Source organism: Centruroides vittatus, unplaced genomic scaffold, assembly GCF_030686945.1.
Source record: "Centruroides vittatus isolate TY-2023 unplaced genomic scaffold, ASM3068694v2 scaffold_2520, whole genome shotgun sequence".
In the NCBI taxonomy this organism is placed as follows: Eukaryota; Metazoa; Arthropoda; class Arachnida; order Scorpiones; family Buthidae; genus Centruroides; species Centruroides vittatus.
Genome location: NW_027122689.1, coordinates 2,050,205 through 2,074,155, shown reverse-complemented (window position 1 = coordinate 2,074,155; position 23,951 = coordinate 2,050,205). Strand labels below are relative to the sequence as shown.

At 29.5% G+C, this 23,951-nt stretch overlaps 1 protein-coding gene across 1 annotated transcript in view; it reads left to right on the top strand.

Annotated features, from left to right (window-relative positions):
• Positions 1-23,951, top strand: part of TM9SF4 (transmembrane 9 superfamily protein member 4) — a 46,701-nt gene that overhangs the window by 2,581 nt on the left and 20,169 nt on the right. The window contains exons 2-5 of the mRNA XM_067285365.1: positions 14,726-14,970; positions 17,860-18,025; positions 22,140-22,242; positions 22,320-22,375. Coding sequence (XP_067141466.1) covers positions 14,730-14,970; positions 17,860-18,025; positions 22,140-22,242; positions 22,320-22,375 — 566 coding nt within the window. The 5' untranslated portion in view covers positions 14,726-14,729. The remainder of the gene's footprint in view (positions 1-14,725; positions 14,971-17,859; positions 18,026-22,139; positions 22,243-22,319; positions 22,376-23,951) is intronic.

Genomic DNA, 23,951 nt, shown 5'->3' with positions numbered 1-23,951 from the left:
GTAAATAATTTCTTAATTGAAAGTCTTTTGAGATTATTTCTTTATCTTCTACTTAAGTTCATATATTATATATACTTTAGAATTACAGGATGTTAATCAATTAATTACTAAAAACAGTTCTTTTTAATTACAAATTTGAAGCTAGAGATGTTACAAATCGTTATATAACATTGATTACAAATAAATAATTTATAGAACCAATTGTTCAAGTTAATTTTATCTTAAAATGCCTATCTGCAGAATTCATTAAAGTATTTTGCATTTAGTGACTTGGCAATCTTGCATAAGAAATAATTCTCAATGATGATTTACATTTTAATTTTTCTTTTATGGTTTTAAAACCTAAATATGAAAACACGTTATATCTCTGCAAACATAGTTAAGTAAAATACAACTGCTTTCTTAGAACTAAAAAAAAAACATTATTGGCATTTTAACACTTTTGAGCGAGTGAAGTACATTCTGGAAAATGAACTGCTTGAAAGTTCTGAAATGTCAATATTAAAGTTTTTAGAAGTTGAAGAAAGTAGTTACATGTTTCTATATTTTAGAGTAAAATATTTGAAATTAAATAAACTCTAGAGAATTTTTGTTAAAAAATGACAGGTTGAAACAAAGTTTCAAAAAGAAAAAGTAATCTGTATAGTGTTACAATGATATTTTTGAATTGATTGATATTTTTTTTTATAACTGATTTATAAAATACTATATAAACTTTATTATTTTTGTTTTAAAATTTATTAAAATAACTATTATGTACTCTTTACTTAAACACGAATTTGATAAATGACACACAACTCAGATATACTGTGTATTTTATCAGTTGACTGTCAACTGATAAAATATAATGACACAAAAAGTACGTACACAAAAGTAAATTCCTGTTATGCATCATTTCTAATTTGTGTAAACACTTAGGTTATTGTGTAATTGATTATATAACTAATTTCATAACACAATATGAAATAGGTGGTATTAGATTATTCTCTTTATATATAAGACATAGATTTATTTTTAAAATATCAAATAAAGTGTCTTAGTTTGGTAAACTTGTCATTTTGGGTATAAGCATCTGTACAGTTTTACCACTAGACATTATAGGCAATTGTCTAGAACAGTGTTTTTTAAGTTCCGGTTCACAGAAAAATATTTGACCGTACCGACGCCGGTGCAGTTGATTACGGATGATATTTGAATAGTAATCTAGAGTTACTGTATGTAACAAAGTACTACAGTAACTCTAGATAAGCATAATTCGTAGTCATACTAGTTACTAATCCACGACGAGAAAAAGATTGAGAAATACTGGTCTAGGAGCACTTGCCCATTGTTGCAAGAAAATGTTTTTTCTTTCTTAATGGTTAACTATAATAGGTCAATGTTGCTATTCATTTGTAATGCACATTCACTAATTGTATCTATCAAGATGACAAGATGTTTTTTGCTTATTTGATACATACCCGTCATAAATTAAAACATGCAAGAGGTGCAATAAAAATGTCTAGGAGCAAACTGATTCTAAAACTGTATTTGTGTAAAGATCAACTATTTGATTACTCATACACTTACTAAATTCTTAACTATTCTTTGAACTAAAATGTTTAGATGTTTGATGCTTGGAGATCTGAAGGAATGTCCAAATTGTTTTGAAAATATTAAATAATGTAGAATTAATTTCAAAGTAAGCTTGCTCTTTGATTTATGAGATTAATTAATTAATTAAAGCATTTTCTCTTGGTCTATAATTCAAATGTAAATAGGGAATTTATATCAAAAATCATAATGCATTTATATGAAGTTCATAAAAATAATGAACGAATATCATTGAACATTTAAAAAGTCAAAAACTTCTGACAATAGATCTTCATCTGATGTGAGAGTAAAGCATTGATATTATAATTTTCTATGTGATTATATGAGTGTCATTCACAGTTCTGTGTATGTTTATGATAATTTGTTTGTTAAACATATTGCAGATCTATAAGGTCTGAGGATGGCAAATGTTAAGAAATGGGAAAATGCAAGTAGACAGTTAAGATCCAAATGGTGCTTTTCTATTTTGTGTAAAATCAATTTAAAATAGTGGTATGATTAAATTAGGGATTGATGAGTCGTATCTATTAATAGAAATTGACTTTTTAATCCTTAACTTAATCTAAAGGTATTTAATGGCCTCCTTAAATTAGGGATCTTTAATTCTTAATTTAAGGAGACTTTAAAAAAACTGCAGAATCTTTGTTCATAGTAGTTTAAAAGAGTAAAGTATCGAATTTGATTTTGTAGTTTTCAATCAATTTTTACTATTGTGGTATAAAATAAACTATAAAATGCAGTTAAATTTTATTGATTTAAAAAGAATATAGGCGTATTATTTTCTAATTACTAAAATAATTTATTTTTCTCACTTGAGAAACTAAAATTAATGACTTCAGCAGCAAAAAATCTTTGATGTGTTTTATTATTGTTAAATAATTAGATAGCGTATATTTAAGATAAAATTCAAATAATGTAAATGCTTTATGTATATGATCAGTATACCTAACTGGAGTTGTTTTGACTAAATAAGTATACTGTATTTACTCGCTTATAAGACAATCTTGCATATAGGATGAGGTGTGACTTTGAAGGTCAAAATAAAGAAAATTAGATTTATTAACACAATTTAATTTTATTTCATTTAATCACAAATAAAATGTCAAATGCACATGAATGCACATATTGTCCCGCAAAAATTACTGGCATTTTAAACAAGGAAAAATCTTGTAAAATTGACAACCTAATTTGTTCATGTAAAGTTGGACAATTGGGAACCTTTTTTGCCAATTCTTAACTGTCAAATCTACTCTCCGTTGATTACACTTATGAGTTTCTCTGAATTCTGATTTCCGAATAATCATCTGTTTTCACATGGGAATGGATTAAAACTTATACTCCCGTGTGATTTTGGAATTCAATTCAAAAGTTTTGTTTTTCCTATTGCTATTCATCTTTACTCCTGACAATACACAAGAACGATTGAAACAATCCAGATAAAATACTTTTGTTTTTAAACACCAGAGGGTGAGCATCTGGTAAAAAATGCAAACACACAGTTCACAAAAATTATTGCAAAAATGCAAAGAATCCTTCGCTTGCATGTATAGGACGACCTAGGTTTTTGAAGCAATGAAAAATGGATAAAAACCTCGTCTTGGTGCAAGTAAATATGGTAAATATTGTCTGAATTACATAGCTATTTTTAACATATATTTTTACAATTGTGATAGCACATTTTTTAAATTGTTCCTTGTAATAAACACATCATTTTCCTCTTTATTGATATTACCTCTAAGCTATGTCACTTGCACACCTGATGTAGTTTGATCACCGGTTGGGTTGTTTGGGCAACTCGGCAGCTGCTCGGAAGACAAATTGCACACCCACTTTCCCGGAGAACACCGACAACAATAGCCAAATTCTTTGCAGATGTAAAAATAAAAAGTTTGTTTTATTTCTTGAAGCTTGATAAAGTAGCACTCAAAGATAAATTTACTTTTGTTAATCGACTAATTATGATTATTATAATATGAAGACTAAAAAATTCTGTGTATCAAGTTGAATGTGAAAATTTTATCAAAAAAGTTTAAAAATTGTTAAAATTGAATTAATTGCTTTTATTTCTACATAACCTTATAAGGTAAATATCTAATTGTACAGGGTGTCCAAAAAGGTACTGTGCAGTGAGAAATTTATAACAACATTAAAAATATAAGTATGGTGTTGCATACCAGACCTGTAAGTTGTATGCAATATCGTAGTCGGCTGATACTGAATAAACAACTAACAGGTAGGTCTTGTATGCAGTGCCATACATAACTTTAATGTCATTAAAATTTCTCGCTGCACAATAACTTTTTGGACGCCCTGTACGATCAATAACAAAATACTCTATTTAGAGCATAAAATTAAAAATTGTAAAAATCATCTAATTATTTCTGGAAAAATTTTCTATCATTTATCAGCATAACACTAAATACAATATTTTAATTAATGAAGCATTTTTATTATTGCTTATTCATATAGTTGATTTAATGCCTAAAGATCCTGTCAGTTCTGCCGTATCCTTGTTTTTAAAGTATTTTAACTATTAAACAATGTTTACATATCAAAATTAGTTTATAATTTGAGGTAAAAACCTTTTAAAATGCTGTTATAAATAATAATATAATACATAGCTTGTTACAAGTTTAAGAATTCCAAATTTGAGTATAACCACTCATCTTTGGAATTGGAACGTCGGCAAATATGAAACGGATGATTTCACTATAAATAAGTTAGTTAAATAAATTAATATTCATGGAAATGAGTGGTTATACTTGAATTTTAATAAAGTAATTTTTGTACTTTATTAAAACTCTTTTCTTAATTAGTGCATGTACAAATAGAAATACGTGCATGGTTTATTCTAATAAAGGATGTAATATTTCACATTTAAAGTTTACATGTATCTGAACTTTAATTGGAAAATTATTTATATTCTAGTAATGTTTTCTTTGCTTGCATAAAAATTGGATTGTGTAATGAATATTTATTTTGGTAATCTGTATAGTTTTGTCTAAAGATGCTGGCTATAATAACCAGTGCCAACTGCTTATTAGGGATCGGGCTCTGCATTAATAATTTTATCAAACTGACCAAAATACTTACAAAAAATATTTCATTACAAATTTTTTATAATCTGAATTATTGTTATGAAAATAAAAATCATTTACCAAAAGAAAATATATTTATTATTGCATTTTACCATACTTGGGCTGGCTCTCAGATAAATAGCACAAGGGACAGATTAGGCATACAAATGTACACAGTTGCTGCTAGTTAGCATGCCAGTCCACTAATTAGCATGAGTTTACAGAGCATCGTGGCAACTCTGTCAGCTCTGTTTCCAGTGTGCTCTTAACTGTGTGTGGTAGTTTGCTTGTCATTACACATTCTGTAATTGTGAATATGTGAGCACTAAGTTTTGACTCTATTGATGACTTATTGCATGCTATTGATGCAGTTGGAGAAATTGCACAGAAATGGATGAACACTGATTTATTATAATGATGAATCCTCCATAGAGCCAAAACTTAGTCCTTGCATATTAAATTATTGTAATATAAGGACAAAAAGCAAATCACTAAACATTCTATAATCTTTTGCAGTACAGTAGACCCCCTATAACACAGTAGATACGTTCCGTGTTGTATGAACCACTTAAATACATGAGCCAATCACAGCCCGGCACGTGTGCAGTTTAGGGGCTACGGCTGTTTGAAAGGTTTTCTTCCATAAAATTAATTGATTCTAGACTAATTTGACTCAACATTTCCAAATCACATATAATTTTTCGGAATAATCCTTATAAACTATGCTATAAACAAAAAATTGTAGGATTACTTACCGAGTGTGCACTGTTTGACGATACCATTGCTTAAGCTTGTTTTCATCGCGGAGCGGCTCGTCAAATGGCAGACACGTATTTCCTGATCGGCGAATTTTTCGCAGAAAAATAACTTAAGTTTGGAGACATCATTAATAAAAATATAATTTTTATGGCCGTTGAATAATAAATGTTTTTTAGTAGGTCCAGTGCTTGTTTAAACTCAATGTTTGTACAATATCCGCTGTTGGTCCAGATTCGACCAATCCTGTCGCGACACGAGTCGGCGATGACGTTTTACTGTGTTATACGAGTCTCTTTTAGCGTGTTATACGAATACGATCGCAATTTTTTCGCCGTGTTAGATGAACCCATGTTATAGGGGGGTCTACTGTGTATAATTTTTGCTGATTCAATAGTTTGTAATTATTAGAGTTATTTTGCTAATTAATAGTGTAAACCTACATAAACAAACAAATACACCATGTGCAAATAAGCATATTCATTGTATTATTATTTATGTTTAAATTCTGATTTTCTATTGTTCACATATTGTTAACTTGTTAAAGAACTTTTTTAAACCTGGCCCCACCATTTTCTTGGTTTACAAATTTCTACTGATAGTTGTTTAATAATATAAACTGTTGAAATCAAACTATAAATAGTTAATGTGTTATTTATATGTAAAATTGGTTGTATTTGTATAAAAACTGATGTAGAAAAGTGTTAAAAGACTTATTACATAACCCAGCAATTATCATTTGTAGAATTATCATCTTGTTTCCTTAATTTTGTTATAAATAAAATATTAAATTGTTCATTACAATGTTTTTATTTGTGTTTTTTCTATCTGTACTGTACATGACAGATACAATGGAGCATAGCATTTCTTTCTGCAATATTGTTACTTATGTCCATAGTTCCTCCAAATTGGGTAATTGTACAGAAATTTTTAAGAATTGGACACTTAAAAAAATAAATTACACAATGATCATGATGTAGATAATAGCATTTTGTAATGTAAGTCATCATAAACAACAGCTTTCTCTTTATCAGTGTCCTTCTGAACTTTGAAGCTGCCACTTGCTACATGCCTGAATCATTGAGCAGCAGTTGCATTGCTTAGGGCAGTGCTACTCAAAGATATCTTGGCTTGTGCTTTGAGATTCTGGCATAGAGGAAACATTGTTTGTGTCCATTTTCAGTTATTATGAAGTGGATTTATGAGTTTTTTGTAACTAAAACTCTTACCATATATAGATGAAGTATATAAGATGAGGTTAAAAAATTTATCACCAGTCTTTAGAAACATTTATTCCATAAATTCAAATTTATGGTTAACATGATGCAGCTAGCTTTCAAGCATTGAATCTTATATTAAATGAAAAAGAAAATGAGTGTTGTGATAAAATGGATATAAATACAAAAATAAAAAAACTCAATTCAGTGTAGCTTAATTTATACATAACTTTTCTAAAATATTTAGGTTTTTTCAACTGTACTTGATGAAGTATAGCTCTTCAAAATAAATTGTAAATGAAAAAAATTGTACAATTAGTAATTCACAGATATTGAAATATGTCTATTTAATATTTATTAAGAAGATCCATTCACAAGTATTTATTTATTGGCATTTACAAGCATGGCACTATTTAGGAGAATGCTATATTGAAGGTTTGTATGTCTTAAGCTATGAAATTCTATGTAAACTCAACATAAATAACTTTTACCTTTAATATTTTTTAATTTAAATTTAAAAAATGTAAATGTAACAACCAATTATTTATTGTGACATTGTCATAATGCTGGGCTGCAATTTTTAATCATATTTTTAATTTATTTAATCTAAAGTATATACTCTCCACTCCAAATTAGTAGTGGCTTGCCCCTGTACATCATACTTTTCCTTTAACAATAGAATCGTACCTGTCATCTATCTAACGTCTTTCGGAGGAAAATTTTTGAACTGAAATAACGCAACTACCAGTTTGCATTGGAAATTCATATAGTTAATTGGGGCCCCTGCCTCTAAGGTTTCCCTGTCTGGTCTTGTTTTTCATCTATCTAACTCTGTTCTCAAGATTAAGGAAAGACGGACAACAGTGTGAATTTATAGGTCTCCGAGTCCTGAGTCTCCGAGGCATAGTCTTGTCCCAAAACTGACTTTGGTGTTTTACTTGTATGTATATATACACTAAAGCATTAAGAAAGTAAGCCATTCAATATTAATATTTTTTAAATGTTCTCACAATGTGTGCCATCTGATTTATAGTAAATAAACCTATATATTGACAACTACATTAAAACGAAGACAATCTAAAATGATGATTATTTTATTATGCAAATATTTACTCTATTAATTTCTGTTTGTAAATATTCTGTTCTAAAATTTTAAGTTATTTCATTTGTTTTTATTTATATGTTCTGTATATTGTAGAGCTGTTGCAAAAGTTTTTTTGTGGCTCTAAAGATTAAAACTCTCTTCCAAATGTTTTGTGATGTGTAATCTAGAGTTGTGTTTTTTTAAATAAAATCTCTACATTAACAAAAGTTTTTAACACTTATTCACATAGAGATTTATTCTGTGTGTGTTCTGTACGTGTGTGCATTTTTAGAGTATTTTAAATAAACGAATGTGCTCTTTATCATACCTCATTCAATTTTATGATTTTTACCTGCAGTTTATTAACATTGTTTTTGAACTTTTAGATTATAAAACTACTAAAAATTCTACTTTATTGAAGTCATCATTAATTTAAAGTACTTCTCTTCCCAAGTACATTTGGACTGTCAAAGTCCATTGGTCTCGTGAGATTCAGTGCACTGTGGCATTTTGAAAATTGCTCTGGATGAGAAATATGGTAAAGATTTTCCCAATATATGTGGTAGAGGCCAAATGTTTGGGCCTAACTATGTTTTAGATGTTATAAGTATAAAACAATGGTGTCATTTTTCATTATTGTCTCCTTGTGGTTCAACACACTTATTGCATCTTGGAGTTCACATTTTAATACCCTTAAAAAAGTAGTCTGCAGTTTTGTCTGCGAAACGCTCATAAATTGCCTCCTGCAAACTCTTTGTCACTATTTTGAAGATCTTTTTTGAGTTTTGGAAACAGATAATCACCACTGGGAGCCAGACCCAGACCCAGTTTTAGGATTGATGGTCAAGCTCCTCGAACCCACACTCCCTTACAGCAGCCTTGGCAATGGCAGCTGTGTGCACTGGAACATTGTCCTGCAAGAGACAAACGTGATTCAAATTAATGCAACATATCTAACTAATGATTACATTTTCATGACGACTCAGGATATTTTCAATATAGAAGATATCCTGAGTCGTCATGAAAATGTAATTATATGCAAATGAAATGGAAAACTCGAAACTACCCCTAGAGGGCTAGAACCAGTTATAAATAGGCTAAGGACTTGATAGTATAGTGAGAAAATATACCATTGTTTTTAATGTAAAAATGTCAGATCCTCCAATAAAAAGCTGACATTTGATATCATTTTTAACTTGTGAATTTTTATCTTTTATTATTTGTCTTTTTAATGAAGTTTTTCTTCAAGCCAATTTAACTATTATTTCTGTGGTTGTGTTAATGGATAAAGAAAAGACTCAAAAATGAATATTTTGTAAATGGTCTTAACTTCAATATGTAACTAAAATGAATGTTTCCAAGCAACTTGCGTAAATTGGCGGGAAAACTGTTTTATTAGTTCCATATACAGATGGTGCTATCTGATACTGTCATTATTTTATTCCTATCATATCTAAAATATAGTTAGGCTGGAAACTTTTGGTGCCTACCACATAGGATTTTTTACTGGTAATAACTTTAAGAACTTTGAGTATTTCTGGATTTTGCTTCTTTATGTATATGTTACAGTAAAAACCCATTTTTAGTGAAAACGCATTTTAACTAGTTTTTACTGGATGTCATTGTTATAACCCATTTTGTCTAGTTAAAACTAGAATTTACTGTTGTACATGTTTTGATTTTAGATAAAACTAAAATCAAACATTAACTTTTTAACTTTTAACATCAGTTAAAACTAATTTTAGTTACATAAATATGTTTGGGGGAAATAAATAAAGCGACGATTGGGATTAAAACATTTGTATTATTTAATACAATATTTATTGAAAATATCGGTCACACGTCTGCGTTATTAACATTAATTAACCCTTTGTCCCCGAAGGCACCGATCGATCGGTACCCCGGCTTTTTAAGCAAAACTTCCAGGGTACCGATTTGTCATTACTTTGGTAAATATCGATTTTTGTAAAATTTATTAACAACGGATATAATCTGGTTCGATACGAAGCGAATAAAGTATAATAATTCGTTATATTAGTCGATAGCGGTATAAAATTTCGATTTCAAACAAACGTTTGATATAATGCACGATAATTTTGCAACGAATAAACATACACGAGTAAGTGTTATATCTAATTGTACAAAACAATATTCTACGTCTTTCTGGCTCTGTGCCAGCAAACAACTGTGTAACTAGATAATGTTAATTTTCACAAAATGTTACAAATTATCAAGTTTATATGTCAGTTCTGATATATATTATTTTTTTCTTATAAATTTTTGTAATAAAATGCATTGAAAAATATTGTATTTAAAACTAAAGATATTAATAAATGTAAGTGATTTTTTTCATATAGATATAACGATAATTTGATTTTTGGTGAACTTTTAAAATAATATCGCCCGACTGACCTATATTGCCTTAGGAGAGATGGCGAAATAAACGTAAACGAGATGTCGGGGGAAAAGGGTTAAAGCGATACGAAATTCATCATAAACTATTGGAACGTGTTAGCCGAATGATCTTGGTCGAAACAGTTTTTACTAAGCCATTTTGTTAAAACCCGTTTAGTTAAAACTAGTTTTAACTCAAATTCATTTTTGACTAGCAGTAAATTCTAGTTATAACAATGACATCCAGTAAAAACTAGTTTCAACTAGTTAAAACGTGTTTTTACTGTAACATATATATTAAATTTCCTCATTTGTAATTATAAAATGCTATGAGAATATATCAATGACATGTGCATGTTAAAAAATTTATCTTTCATATTAAAAAGTGTGAATAGTACTTTTCTGTTTGTGTCATAGAAAAAAAATAATAAATCCCACTTTTAATGGATGGGATTTAGACTGAAGCGTTTTTGTGCTAAACTTGGCTTCGGTGCTAGGTAGAACGAGCAATTATACACGGGGTGAAGAAGCCAAACATTATATTAATATTGTTCAATTTCAATTTGGGCAATACAGGTATACTTTGATTAACATGGTTAATTAATTCCTCAATGCTACCACGTATATCAAAATCATGTTAATCAAATATGGTATCTATGTTAAGTAAAAATAGCAGGTAAAGCTGCATTAATTAAAACTTCTGCCATGTATATAAAGGGATTGCTGCAGTTAATTTTGCACATTAAGCAAGGGATACCTGTATTAATATAATATTGATCGAATTTATCCGGCATCCAGATTTATTAGTTGGGGATGCCAGAAAACTTTATCCTATTTAAAAAATACTATGTTCAATAAAAGATGGGAAAAAGTGTTTATGGTCATGAGTCTCTGTGGTTTTGGCATGAAAATTCCCTAAACTTATGAGTCATAAAAATACATAAACCAAGATTGTTACTTCAGAAACAAATAGACTTGTTTAAAGACTATTTTTTTCTATATTACACAGTTTAATATTTAGGTTTAAAGTTTTTGTAAAAATAATATCAAAATTTTGTATACTGTACTTTTTTAATTATAAATTTGATATGGCTGCATTATGAAAGAGTACTAAATCTTATCACTCTATGCTTACTTATTACTGTGATAAATTTTTTCTCAGCATAAGTTCTCAAGTGTTTCTGATAATGTTGACATTATATTTTTTCGTTAATGTTACCTATGGTTCCTAGATGGTGGCTCGTCTCTGATTCCAGCAAGGAAATTGGGGATGCATGTTCTAACCTAACCTAACCCATTCTAATAATTTTGTTGGTAATAATTATGGTAATTTATTAGAATAGGTTAGGTTAGAACGTGCATCCTCACTGTTTCCCTTCTTCTATTTGCTGGAATCAGAGATGAACTGCCATCTTGGAACCATAGGTAACATTAACCTATTCTTTTTACGCTTTATATTCTTTTGGAACAGCTGTAGTGTCATTGCATTGTAACATAATGCTTTGCCACCTAATTTGATAACAGAATAATTCACACTCCATTGTTTACTTTTCTTATTTTTAACATAATGGTTATGTATATATCTGTAATAAAATAAATATACTAACAGGACAAAACATTACACACACTAGCTTAATGTCAAGTTGGGCCATCCCTAGTCTGGATAAGAGTCTAAATTCTTTTAGTTATAGATTCGTAAGATGTTAGACTGTTACTGAAGTTATCTTGAGCCACACTTTATTCGCCATGGTCCATAATTTGCTGTAGATGTAAAACCCAGAATCTGAAATAGTATGACCTTCTTGATGACAGAGACTCAATACGTTTTTCTTTGGGGATCTAGCTTGCCATGGAAATTTCTGGAAGTCAGAAGAATACCTCCAGCCATTTCCGGATACTGGCAGCTTGATGTGGAGGAGCATTATTCAGTTGAAACATGCCATCTCCTGCTAGGCACTTGAAGGTGATGAATGGTTGTAGACGGTCAGCAGGCAAATTCTGGTAATGTGATGCAGTTAATGACTAGAACGCGTAAAAAAAATTAACTGCCACCGTATAATTTATGCACAATAATCAGAATCAATCCGTCTCCATGCAGTTTATTGCTGCCATTTCTAAGGTGATATTTTTTGAGACAGTTTTTGGAAGATCACAAACCAACATTCCAATTGGTTTTTCTTACATGTTTATATTGTTATGTAATGCTTGAAGCTGGTTTAGGATATTTGGAGACTGCAGAATACCATTAATATTTAATACCTCGACTGGTTCAGTGCATTTTGGATCAGAAAATAAAATAATGAAAGTTTGTTAATAATATCAAATTATCTATTGTGTACATAATATAAAAGAGCAAATTTTATATGATATTGATGCAGCATAGTGTTTTATTTTGGAAGATTTTTAGGTCTCTAGATGCACTAAGAGACCTAAAATGTCTCAGGAGAAGACTCTTCCATACCATTACATAGCCACCCCTCTTTAAACAGTGTCAACCTGACAGCAAGGATCCATGACTTCATGCTGTTGACCACACCCTCAGCCATCTATCCACCCGGCAAATCTGGAAACATGATTCATTGGCCCATACAACTCTATGTCACTCAGCAACAGTCCAGTTGCTGTGTGGTATACAAGGAGTCTATTGCTTAGGTCCATACTAGCCATGGGTGATGATGTGCAGTTAACAGTGGCACCCAGGTAGGATGATGACCATTGTAGCAAGGTTTACACCATGAATATTGCACCGTTTGTACACATTGTAATGGGTAGCAAGATCAAAGTCTGATGTCTCTTACAATCTAGGTTAGTCTACACTCACCATGGTCATCAGTAACTTGTGACCTGTCTCCATTTGCTTACCGAGCACCGGTATGGACTTTCATGGTTTACCGACAGTATACTCTTGATACTGTTGCCTTCAAAAATCTAGAGTTGCTCCCAATTGGGGAAAATGAATGTGCCATCTGCATAGCACCATCAATATGTCTGCAATCAAAGTTGGAAATATCAGCTTGTTTACTCCTCTTGGTCAGTTTTTATGCACTGTCACAAAGATGAAATATATGCTTATTTATGTTATCAGAATGATTTGTATATACTCATCTGTACGCAATGGCAACCTGACTCCGTTTTGTCTCATCAATCAAAATAAAACATTGTAGTATAGTGATGTGTAGTACTCGAAATGCTGTCAAATTGCAACTGCATTATTGTAATTTGTAGTTCACCAAAGAGCAATGTAAACAGACAGGAATGTCATACACAGTCTCTGTTGTAACTATTCCACTGTGTTTTTGCATTACAACAACAGCCATAGACAATAAGAAAATGAATGAGTACGGCCATGTTCTAATAAAACTATTTTATAGATACCAAAGTTTGAATTTCATATATGTCATAAAATATTATTACTATTAAGTTTTTTCAACCAGTTAAAAATGTGAAAAACATTTTTTAGATTGTGGGCTATAGTTTGCCAATACCCAGTCTACTCGTTAAGTACTCATTTCTTATAGATTTCTAATTATTAAAATTATATTGTTAAAAATCTTTTTAAACTTTGAAACTGCAGTTTTAAAGTTAGTTTAAGAAATGTTTAACACCTTGTCTGGTACCTGTTACCAGTGTGTTCTGTGAATAATTAAAGTTTATCACTAACATTTTTGAACTGTTGAATAGTTCAAAAATGTTAGTGATAAACTCTAATTATTTACAGAACACACTGGTAACAGGTACCAGGCAAGGTGTCGAGTTACATCCCTGGCGTTGATGTTTAAATGTTTTTGTGCCCATTATGAAAGGAATGCTCCTCAAGACTTTGTTTGGTCCAGATTATGGGTTTGTTGAAGGAAAGAGATAGGGTCCGGTCCAATGTATGCATATCAAAACCACTTACGAAAAATTTGGTAATTCTAACTGGATCTACAAACATGGATCCACAGCAATAGGCTGACACCTTCTTTACTGTTTTATCCATCTGGTCATCCGTGCACAATGCCAAACCTTGCAAAACAGAGACTTCTTTCAAAAACTTTGCACACAATACAAAGTTTTTGGAAGAAGTGACAAATTTTTACCTATACTTCAATTGGCAAGCAGTTGTTTTTGTTTAGGACCTCTCGGGCTTCCTTAGGCTTTAACAAACAAAATGAAATTGTCAAACAGTCTAATGATTTCATTCTGTTTTATAGAAACCAACAAAATTGTTTCAAGCAGAACAAATTATTTGTTAATTAAAATATTAAAAATTTGTAAAATTAGTAGAAATGTTAATTTATATTCTGACATGTCTCTACATTGTTTTACCTATAAATGAACAGAACAAATTGGAGCATTGTCTGTTTTCATAAATACCAGCTGTTTGTGCTGTGAATTGTACTTGTATCTATAGGAAAAATTGAGGTCAGTGATGTAATTTGTAATGTTTAAAAACATCTTTTTATGTACTTAAATATTCATTTATTATTTTTACTTAGGTAAAATTAAATTATTTATTATTTTTTTAGAGTTTACTGTCAATACACAAATTATTAATATAATTATATATTATTATTTAAATTTATTTATATTTAAAATCTTGACATTTTTTTTTCTTCTTTCAGAAATATGGAATCAATTATAATTGTCTTAATAAAAAACATAATTTTCCTTTTGATCGTCGAGCACTTTGGAAAAGTTTCTTCTTTTTACGTGCCGGGAGTCGCACCGGTCGAGTTTATGAAAAATCAGCCCATCGAAGTCAAAGCCGTAAAGATGACGAGCACGCAGACTCAGTTGCCTTATGATTACTATTCTCTTCCGGTGTGTCGGCCAAAAAATGGCACGATTTATAAATCTGAGAATCTCGGTAAGTTATTTTGTTTATTGTGATTTTGAATTTTTAAAACACTGGGTCTTTCACAAAGAATGCTACCATTTTAAATTATTGTAATTATGTCAAATATTATGCAAGTTTCACATTTACTCATTACTGTTTCTCGGTATGTGCACCTCATGTTACGTGGCACGCATCCAACCGATACTCAAATTCTTTCCGTGCTCACTACAGCATATCCATTGTTACTCTTTCTGTAGCAGCCTGAGTGATTCTGACTTTGCAAATTGTGGAACACAAAATGCATTCTCTATGGAAAGTCACTGTTTTTCTTTGTTGTGCCATCTAAGGTAGTAGACGAGGACACTTTGTTGTGCCATTGCTTTATATCTGATTATTCTATCCACCAGTTTTGCAGATGGGAGGCAAAACTCTGATGTTACTGTGTCAATTGGTGTACGTCATATACTTCTTGGATAATAATTAACATAATTAAGATAATATAAAATGATATAGTAGCTTTCATTTTGGAAAATTCTGTATTTATGGCATTAGCTTATAATATTTCTATTAAAAAGTAGGTCATTGACATTAAAATTGTTTAAATGTTCAAAGAGTGATTAGTTTCAAAATTGAATTAAATATATTTAGTTCAGTTTTGAAATTAATTACTCGTTGAACATTCCTGTAGACTAGAAACCAATATATATAAATTCATTTAAAAAATATACATAATTTGAAAACACACACAAAGACAAATACATTTGATGTTTTCCTAATATGTCTTGTTCAACCACGAACACAATTACACATCAGCAGTGTTGATTTTTTTTCAAAAGTATCTGTAAAAAAGAGTGATTTTGCTACTTTTAACTGTGCTCCTATAAACAGAGATCTTTGTTTTTTTTTTTTTTTTAAAGGCTTGCCAATAGTTGTGAAAAAATAGCCCGATTAATTACAGCTATCGTTTGGTTTATTATTACTTCTATTAAATTAATTATATAAAATGTTAAAGATTAAGTTGTATTTTAATGTAATTTTATAAAAGATTTAAAGAACTACATGAATTCTTCTCTCTAAAGAAATTGAAAAAGTGTTGTAACTGTTTTGTAGATCATTGTTTTAATATCTGTAAATACACATCTATAGATTTCTGAAGTTGAAGCTGGAGATCTTTTGAAAACACTTAATACGATACAGTACTGAATTTTGTCCGTATGATTGGATAATGATAATTTTCCAACTGATCTGATCTGATATTTCTATCCATACACTTGATTATTAAAGAGGATGGATTACATGGATTATTAAAGAGGTCATTAAACGTTTACATGTTCTGGTTTACAAGCACGAGTATTTCTAGTGTTTTTTCCACTGAAACAAGTGTTTGTCTGTGCAAATGTTTGCTACAGTACTAAATAACTATTCTGATGGGACAATAGAAGTGTGCAAATAGCCATTTTCTTGCCTGCATGACTTTCACCACTGCAATATTTTTTGAAACCGTACTTGGAATTCTTTACCATCTTCAGTTTCCTACAGTCCCTAGATATATAGAATAGTACATTCCTTTGCACTGGCAAAACACTGCCTATTGGCTATTTTTATGCCATCTGGTTCAATTTTGTTTGTTCTACTTTGTCTGTTCTGATGCTTTAGATTAAAAATGTTGTGTCGTTGGATGTTCAAATTGCACCAAAAAAAGGTTTTGGGTCATTAAAACTTCCTCGAGGACCCAAAAATTTGGAAAAAAGAGAGAAAGGTTACAAAATATAGTTAGAAGAAAAGTTTTCTATCAGATCAAACTTTTGTTGTTCCAAGATTATATTGTTGTTAAGCATGATATACACACAGTTTATTTGGTATTTGTTTACTGATGACCAAATGCGCAAAGGCGCACTTGGCTATAAACACAAAAGCATCTTGTTTCATTTGACAAATCATTTCATATTGTATGGTATTCAAATGCATTTTTACAGTTTAATAACTTCATCATTATTTCTTTTATAATCATTGATATTTAGGGTATTAAAAAGGATGATTAGTTATTGTTGGGTCGGTTGTTCTTGCATGTGGGAAAACCTAACAACCGGGTGTGAGATTCGGGGACATCTTTTGTTTGGGTCAGTTAGACGAGCAGGATGCCACCGGAGTCCAGTCCAACCATTATAACCAACTAACTTGAAATTCTTTGTTAGATATTAAATGGGAATCCATTTCATGATTAGATATCTTTACACTCCAAGATCCTAACAGTTGTAAAGGAGTGCTTTATATCTGATTATCCTATAAATGGATTCCAAATTTTTTCTTTCCAGGTGTACTACACGAAATTTTGAAGTATTAAAAACTTTTTTTGTCAAGTGAGTTAAAATTGCCATTAAAATTTTTGTTAAATTGGCTAAAATAATGAATTAATAATCATTTTAAACTATGGTATTTTAATATGTTAGTGTTACAGCTTGGTATGCCCATCACAGCAAAATAACTGAATGTATTTTACTAAAAAAATTTTTAATTTTCAAATAATTTATTGAGTGGTGAAAGTATTCAATCATTTACATGAGATTTTAGATGTATAATAATATCTTTTATTATGGTAATATTTTACATTTTTATTATAATACACTTCTTGTCTAATTTTAAATGTATTGGTGAGCTCTATAATGGCCTTTTTATTTCTGGACTTATCATACCATCATCATAAGACACACAGACATAAGACTAACCTCAATATATCAATTTATTTGTGATAGTATGCATTTTTGGACTTAACAGTCCCTCCTCAAATTATTACAAATAAATTGATATATTGAGGCTGTCTTATGTCTGATGATGGTGTGATAAGTCTAGAAATAAAAAGGCCATTATAAAGCTCGCCAATACATTTTACTTTATTAATTGTTTAAAAAATTTATTTAGGCGAAGTACTTCGTGGCGACCGTATAGTGAATACACCTTACGAAGTTTACATGGCAGTTAACAGTGATTGCCGAGTGCTCTGCAACAAAGACAATTTAGTAACTTGGACAGAGAAACAATCCAGAACCGTTGCCCATCGTATTCAACATCAATATTCTGTCCATCTGTAAGTTATTTGTACTAACAAATTATTTTTAATCTAGTAAAATAATCACTATTTGTAATAATAGAAAAATTATGTAATAATTTCTTACTATTTTAAAACAACTGCTTATAAATCAAAAGCAAACAAAATAAAATCAATCTTAGGGTCAGAATTTGGTATAAAGTACTTTATTAAATAATTTTGATAGCATTTAAATGTAATAAATATGAATTTTCAACATTTTTAGGACAAACACTAAAGAAAATGCATTTTTTTTTTTTTAAATAATTGGTGACACTAAAAATTTAAAGAACCCTAAAGAAATAATTAACGTATGGTTTTTAATAAAATGAGATAAATCATGGCACTCAACATGAGAAATATTGTACACAATAGGTAATTATTTTTTCTTATTAATGAATATAATCAAAAAAATAAAATTAAAACACATTAAAAGCTATACACTGATACTTTTGAGAGTTTTCACTGTTATCCTCAGATGAATCCAAATATCAAATGACTCATTACAGTTTTGAATTAATTACAGATCAGTTAGTAGAACTGAACATATACAAGTATGTTAAGTATATTAATTTTAAGCAAGTATTGAATAAATACACAAACATTAAAGTATATATAATTTTTAAAGAATATTAAAATAACTTAAATGGCACTCAGGTAATCTTAACCAAAACTGAAACAAGAATACATGAAAATTTATAAATACAAATGAAAGATCTAAAGGAGGTGGGACATAGCTTAGCCAAAGACATCATCTAAACTAAAAATAACACCCAGCAAAACACAACAAAAGCCAAGCCTCAACTAAGTAGCTTATAAAAGCAATAGTCAATACTCAATGTTAGCTTGTCATCTAAAAGAACATCAAAAATATGTAAAACGGCCAAACATACAACTGAGATAGCTAGAATAGTCTTATCATCTGTGTTTCAGTCTCTCTGGTTTCAACCAGAAATTATTCTACATATGGGAGGCATTATGTTATGCCTACAATGATTAGTGCAACCACCCTAGATTAGAACTCAAGACATTGTATATTTCTTATAATCTAATTAATTGAGGCTTAGGTTGCTTTTGTTGCATTCTGCCTGGTAGTATTTTTTAGGGTTTGTCGGTTTTTAATTGAAGAAATTTGTATAATTTTATACCCGGTTTTTCCCAAGTAAAAAACTGGTTTTTAAGCCTAGACTTAAAACATAAAAATTAATTAATTATTTGATTAAAAACATCAACATTTTGACACAAAATCGTCTCTGGCATAAAATGGGAATATTGTTAAATACTATTTCATAAAACTAACTATAAAACAAAAGGATCCCCTATGCCTAAAAAGCGTCCAATTCCGCACAATTCAAGTTCTGAATGAGATGGTTGGGACCTTATCAGAGCTGTAGAGCATAGCTATAGGAACAAAAAGTCATCTTTATAAGCAACTCTTTGTGAGTTACATTCCCAAAATCAGGTCGCACGAGATCGATTACATAAATATCTTCAAGAACTTGAAAAAGTGACTTCGTCCAGCCTTAAGACACTAAAGGAGTTTTTAGTATTAGAGGGTACAAACGGAAGAACAAAAAATTTAGATTTATTATTTAAGGCTTTAAAGATGATTAAACCCAGCTCAGTAACAAGTGTGAGAGTTTTTTATATCTCTGGCAATTTTCTATGGAAAATAAGGACACAGTTGAGCAATAGATCTATAGACGTTCTTTGCTTTCTAAAATCATATTTTCTTACAAAAAATAAGAAATAAAATAATAATTTGTAGGAATTCATTGTTATACATTGTCTTTCATGGTTTTCTGTAGAGTAAATTTTATAGTTTAATGTGATATTCTAGCATTTCTTTTATTTTGTTTTGTGTAGATGTTAGTTGATTTTATTTTGTTATATTTTTAAAATGTTATAAATATTAAATAAATGAAAAATTTTCAAAATAAGCTCCCTTATCTACATTTTTTGGGCAAAAATTTGAAAACTGGTTAAAACTGGTTTTGTAGAAAAGTTGAGATTCGAAAACCGGTTTTTTAAAAAGTTGGTTATTGTATAAACCCTAGTATTTTTAATTTAGATGATGCCATCTTTGGCTTAGCTGTGCCTTTCTTTCTTTAACACTTAAATTTGTGCATGTAAATTTTCAGGCATTCTTGTTTCAGTTTTGGTTAACCTGTCAGCTGCGCGCTCGATAATCCGAAACAACACCGCTGTTGCGTACAGGTTTTGTGGTTTTTAAAGTGGTTTTTCAATTTGCGATATCTCGCTTAAAAATTGTAGTAGATATAATCTGTTTTCGGTTTTCTATCACGTACATATTACACTTTACGATTGTTAACTTCAAAATATTATGTGTTTAAAAAAATTAATAAAATTTAAGATTTAAAAATATTTTAAAAAAATCGTTTTTTTATAAATATTTCATTAATTTGTTATATACGTTATTTAGACATGTCTATTTTCTGTCAAATAAAAAAAACTGCAGCTTTCTAAATCAACATAGAGAAATAATACGGCCTATAGATTATAACACCGATCGGCGTGGGGGTGGTGGCCTTTCTAAATCTAGGTTAATACACTGTTATTATTGATGATGTGTATTTGACTTTATTTATACGTTATTTAAACCATTGTACTAATAGTAGATATAATAAGCGATTATTACTTTATTATATTAACAACTATACATGTATATCTTACGTATTATGGAAGTACCACCATAACCGGAAGTACTTTGTTTTTTGAAATATTTATGGCTGAATGGTTTAAAAAACAAGCTTATTTGTTAAATAGGATAAATATACATAAAAATTTATTAAATTCATGCTAAAACTAGATAAGAATAACGATTTATAATTGTTTGTTTATGTTTGTAGCTGACAATGTAGCTCGAAGTTGGTATAACTTTTTCCAAGAAAGTTCCCACTCCACAAACCCAAGTCGATGCTTATTAGTCAAAGGATAGTCATTTAGCTATAATATACCAATTAGAACTTAACAGGTATGCTAACTAGGATTTTATTGTCAAATGAACAAAAGAAGGGTCTCCCATAGACTTAACATGGAATGGAGGAGTTTTGTGCCTAAATTTAAAAATACGGGGTGGTAACAAATATCTTATTCGTTGAAACAGACTTAGTCTATGTAGATAAAAGCCTATGTAGATAAAAGTGCTTAAATTGCCACCAACTAGTTAATTACAAAAAAAAATTGACACTTACTCCAACTGGAGTACTCCGCAACAGTTTAACGAAAACTGGTTACTCCAATAGCAGTACCCCGCAAACAACTGGTTAAGCCTGCCTAAGCACCATTTGGATTATTGTAATTTTCTTTAAAAATTTATTTATATCTTAATGTTTGTGTATTTATTCGACATTTGTTTAAAATTACTTATACCTTAACATACCTGTATATATACAGTTTTTCAAACTGATTTGTAATTAATTCCAAAGTATAATAAGCCATTCACTTCTTGAATGTATCTGAGGATTATAGATATGAAAACTGTCAAAAGTACTAGTGTGAAACTTTTAATGTTTTAATTTTGTTGTTTTTTATCATCAAAAAACAGTGTTATTTATTATTTGAAATTGTTTATATAAGTATAAAAGAATTGTGCATCTCATAAAAAAACAAATCTTAATCAATCTCTTGTTGTTTGTACTTTTTAATAAATTATTTTATAACCAGCTAATTTTTGAATATTTTTATAATATTGAAATAGTAGTAACATAAAAATTAGCTGTTTGTAAATGCAGTGAAACTTCTCTTATGCAATCATTCAAAATTACACAAAAAATGGTTGTTTCAGGAGGTAGTCTTCTAAAGCAAATATATTTTTTGACAGAATACAATATTGTACTGACATAAACATATAAAAACTATGGTGCTGAAAATAAATACATCTTATTGACTTGCTAGCAATTATAAAGTAATGAGTGTAAAAAAAATTATTTGCATTGTATGTGCTGTACATTGTAAATTATTCTGTACTGTAATGGTACAATACTCATCTTAGATGTAGAATAACAATAATTTTATATTTTAAATCATTAAAAATTATATTAAAGAACATTTGAATTAATTAAACTAATGTATAAGATTGTTTTTGTTACAGACTGGTTGATAATCTACCATGTGCGACAAAATTTGAAATGTTGGAAACTGGTCAACCCCAATACGAACATGGATATAAACTGGGGTTTGTAGAAGATGGAGTGGTAAAATATATTTTTCTTAATTGATACATTTTATAGTATACATATTTTTAAATAATAATTATTTGTTGTTTTTTTAGTCATACATAAATAATCATCTAAAATTAATTTTAAAGTATCACGTTCAAACACCAGGGTAAGTTTATTTAAAAATGCTATACTTTAAAGTTATTTTTATTGTAATCTCATATAATCTATTGTTAATATCTATAATCTGCTTTGTGTTTATCGTATGCTTCTACTTTTTAAAAGAAACACATTAATGTTTGTTTTCTTTTTACATTATTAAAATTAAGTAAAGAATATATTTGGTAAGGGATATTAAATATATACACACTGAATACTGATAATCAGTTCCTGAAATAATGAACTTGAGTCTCAGGAATTTTTTTTAAGCTTTTAAAACCTGACAAAATATATGATGTACATGTTTGCAACTAACAGTTACTTTTTTTCTAGATCAACATTCTTCAATCTTTTCACACCTACAAACCTACAAAAATAGGAATAATATTTCATAAACTGGCAAAAGGCTAAAGATAAATTTTCATAGATTTAAACTGCTTAGACACGTGACACATGCAATTGTCGTAACTGGTTACTGTTTATTGCAATGGTGTTGCTTTCCTTCACTCGCTCTTGAGTCGTGTGTGACTGCACTGCTATGGGAAGCAGTTCAATCACAATTCCTCTCATTAACCTGTCCTGAGTTATTCCTGACAATTCTCGGGTCAAACGCTTGAGGTCAGAAGTCTCACGACTCTGACCCGAGATATCCCGTTACAGTATCAGTACATTTTTGGAACTAGATATTGCTAGTCGTTATAATTTCTATATTAAAACTAACTACCAAAATATAATGTTTTTTTATTTTTATATTTATTAATATATCTATTTTGTTAGTGAAAATAAAGAAATAATTTCAGACGATAAAATAGCCATGATTACTTTTTTTAAAACGTAATTTTCGTTAGGCTTAACATCGACAAAATTCAACATGGTGTCATAGACAATGGAAAAAAATTTCAACATTGGATAGGTTAATATGCATGTATTGCTTAAATTAATTATTCTAGTGTTAAAATATACAAGGATAAAATGTTGTCTATCAGAATTTCAAGAAATATCACAGATAATGTAATTAAACATTATCCTAAACTTCCTCTATTTTTCTTCTCTGTACTTTTTCTTAAATTAGGTTTAAACTGAGATTTTGGTATATATGTATGATTCATTTGAATTCCAATTGAAAAAAAGATAATCAGTTTTTTAGGCTAAAAAACATAGTAATTAGGGAAGTTTATGAAATTTTTCATAGACTGACAGAAATTTCCACAGACCAGTGCTGGTCTGCAAACCCAAAGTTGAAGAATGCTGTTCTTGATGAACTAAAATTTTCATGTAAGCTACTGTGCATGCAAAAAGGAACCCCAAGAGACTTCTGGCATGATTTGACAACTGATTTTTTTTCACAGAATATTCTTAATGTAGCTCTCTAAAAGTTTAGTATTTCATTCATAACATTTTTTTCAAAGTACTATCTTAAAAGAATATTATAGCAATGAAAGTGTAAACTCTAAAAATATTTCAAAATTTTAGGGTTTGTGACTTTTAAAACTAAAAATAACTTTATTGCAGAATCCTGATATCTATATAATAATATGCAAAAGTCGTTTTATAATCTTTTTTTCCTTCATTTATATTAAAAACAT